Source organism: Verticillium dahliae, genomic scaffold (assembly GCF_000150675.1).
Source record: "Verticillium dahliae VdLs.17 supercont1.11 genomic scaffold, whole genome shotgun sequence".
In the NCBI taxonomy this organism is placed as follows: domain Eukaryota; kingdom Fungi; phylum Ascomycota; class Sordariomycetes; order Glomerellales; family Plectosphaerellaceae; genus Verticillium; species Verticillium dahliae.
In genome coordinates, this window is record NW_009276930.1 from 1 (window position 1) to 2,040 (window position 2,040).

The window sequence follows — 2,040 nt, forward strand, 5'->3', positions numbered from 1 at the left end:
TTATATAAGCTATAGTTTATATACTCCTAAGAGTAGTGGATCCTAGATATCCTAGATATCTTAGATATTACTATCCTAACTATCGAGTTCCCTACTATTAGTTTAATAGTTTAGCTTCTATTTTAGCTACTAGAGTAGTTAAAAGACTCTAACTCCTATAACTCCTATAACTCTATAAAAGATAAATAAACTATATTGATATATATTAGGTCTATTATGTTGGTGGTATTCGCCTGGGGCTTCCAGCAGTCACCTGATGCCAGGTGGCCTGTGCCCTGGCACCTCCCTCCTATAGCTTAGTTCCAGGCACCCTCCTGCCCTAGAGAATAGCTTCCCAATACAACACCTTTCCTCCTTAGACCTCCAACATATTAAACTTATCTTATTGCCTCTCAAGATACGCTCTAGCGATTCTTATATAGACCTTATCCAAGTCCGCTAGACCTAGTGATTCCTATAGTTATCTGAATCCGGCCGTTAAGGCCCCGCAAATCGTAGTCATCTAATAGATATATGTCTTAGTTTTAATACATGGAATCTCCAGGGTGTTACCTGGCACGTTAGCGAGCGTATAAACTGAATATAATGACCACCGATTACATGCTCCTACTATGCTGAATTCACATCGGATTCAAACACTTGCGTTATTTCCTGTCCAATCCTCCGCTCGGCAGTTCAAGGGCAGCGAACATTTCGCGGGTTCCAGCTCCATGTCTTTGCTTGGTCGTTCAAATATGTCCAGCCCTCATGAGACTGCAGTCCTCATTGTAGTTGGCCGTTGGCGATAGTAGGAGGACCGAGTTTGCCACGCAGAATCTGCAGGACAGTCGCGACGGCCTTCTGAAGGCCTTGGAGATTTGAGGCCGGTGTACCGGAAGGTCTGTATGATCCCTTGGAGGTAAGGAACGCTTCTCGGCCGGTGCAGACGGACATGTATTAGCACGAGGGCAATGTCTATTTCTAGTCATGACCAGTGTCATGGCAGTGGTGGAGGTCTCGTCCAGGCGCATGGCTGATGGCAGTAAGACGGCAAGTATCCTCGCTCCAGGGAGCTTCCGCGAGACTGCGTGGACTACATCAACCTGTCAGGCGACGGCGGAGGCCAGATTCAGAAGTTCCAACGCTGACTATATTCCATGACTTGAAACCCCATCTATAATCTGTGACTTGCGGACTGCGCGGGAGATGTGACTCTGCTAACCAACGCCCTGATAACCAACGTACCTACTTGAGATGGAGGGCGCACATGATGTCTATTGAACTCGGAGGAATGATATGACAAGAATCGTGACAGAATCGTGACAGAATGATGAAAATGAACATGACAAGATCATGACAGAACATGAAAATGAACATGACAAGGAAGAAAGCAGATACAGAGCAATGGATCTCTCGGAAAGTATGCGTCCGCGCCCTTACGCTTCCAGCTGCTTCCTCCACACGGCCAAGACGTCCTTGGCCAGGTCGACGAGGGCCGTGTTGGCCGACATGACCTTGAGGACCGAGACCTCGACGGCGACGTGGTGCATGAACCACTCCCTGACGCGGACGGCGACGAGCGAGTCGATGCCCAGGCTGGCGACGGGCATGTTGCTGTCGAGCTCGTCGGGCTTCATGTGCAGCATGGCGCACAGGGCGGCGCCAAAGGCCTTGAGCAGCAGCTCGAGGCAGGCGTCGTGGTCGGCGGCGGCGGCGGCGAGCTGGGCCTTGAGCGAGACGTCGGGGCCGTCGCGGCCGGCGTGGGCGGCGTCGTCGTCGGAGCGCAGGTAGTGCCACAGGCGCGGCTGCTCGCGCCACGAGTAGGCGCGGATGTCGCCGCGGATGCCGGTGATGATCTCGGCGGGGAGCCTCCCGGCCGGTAGTTCGCCGACCATGACCTCTTCTGCCATGTCCACCATGCCCGCCTCGCTAACGAGGGCCATGACCAGGCCACCGGCGCCTTCAACCATGTCTACCTGCTCTGAGATTCTGCACGAACACTTGGCTACTTGTGTGAGCTACGACGACAAACAGATTGGTGGTGAGCGCTTCAACTTCTTC

General features: G+C 52.3%; 1 protein-coding gene across 1 annotated transcript; it reads right to left on the reverse strand.

Annotated features, from left to right (window-relative positions):
* Positions 1 to 1,415: 1,415 nt before the first annotated feature.
* VDAG_05631 (uncharacterized protein) lies at positions 1,416 to 1,949 on the reverse strand (the record flags this gene model as incomplete). The annotated part of the gene is made up of 1 exon (XM_009655028.1): positions 1,416 to 1,949. One exon carries the CDS (start codon positions 1,947 to 1,949, stop codon positions 1,416 to 1,418), a length of 534 nt encoding a protein of 177 aa, XP_009653323.1.
* Between the last annotated feature and the right edge of the window lie 91 nt (positions 1,950 to 2,040).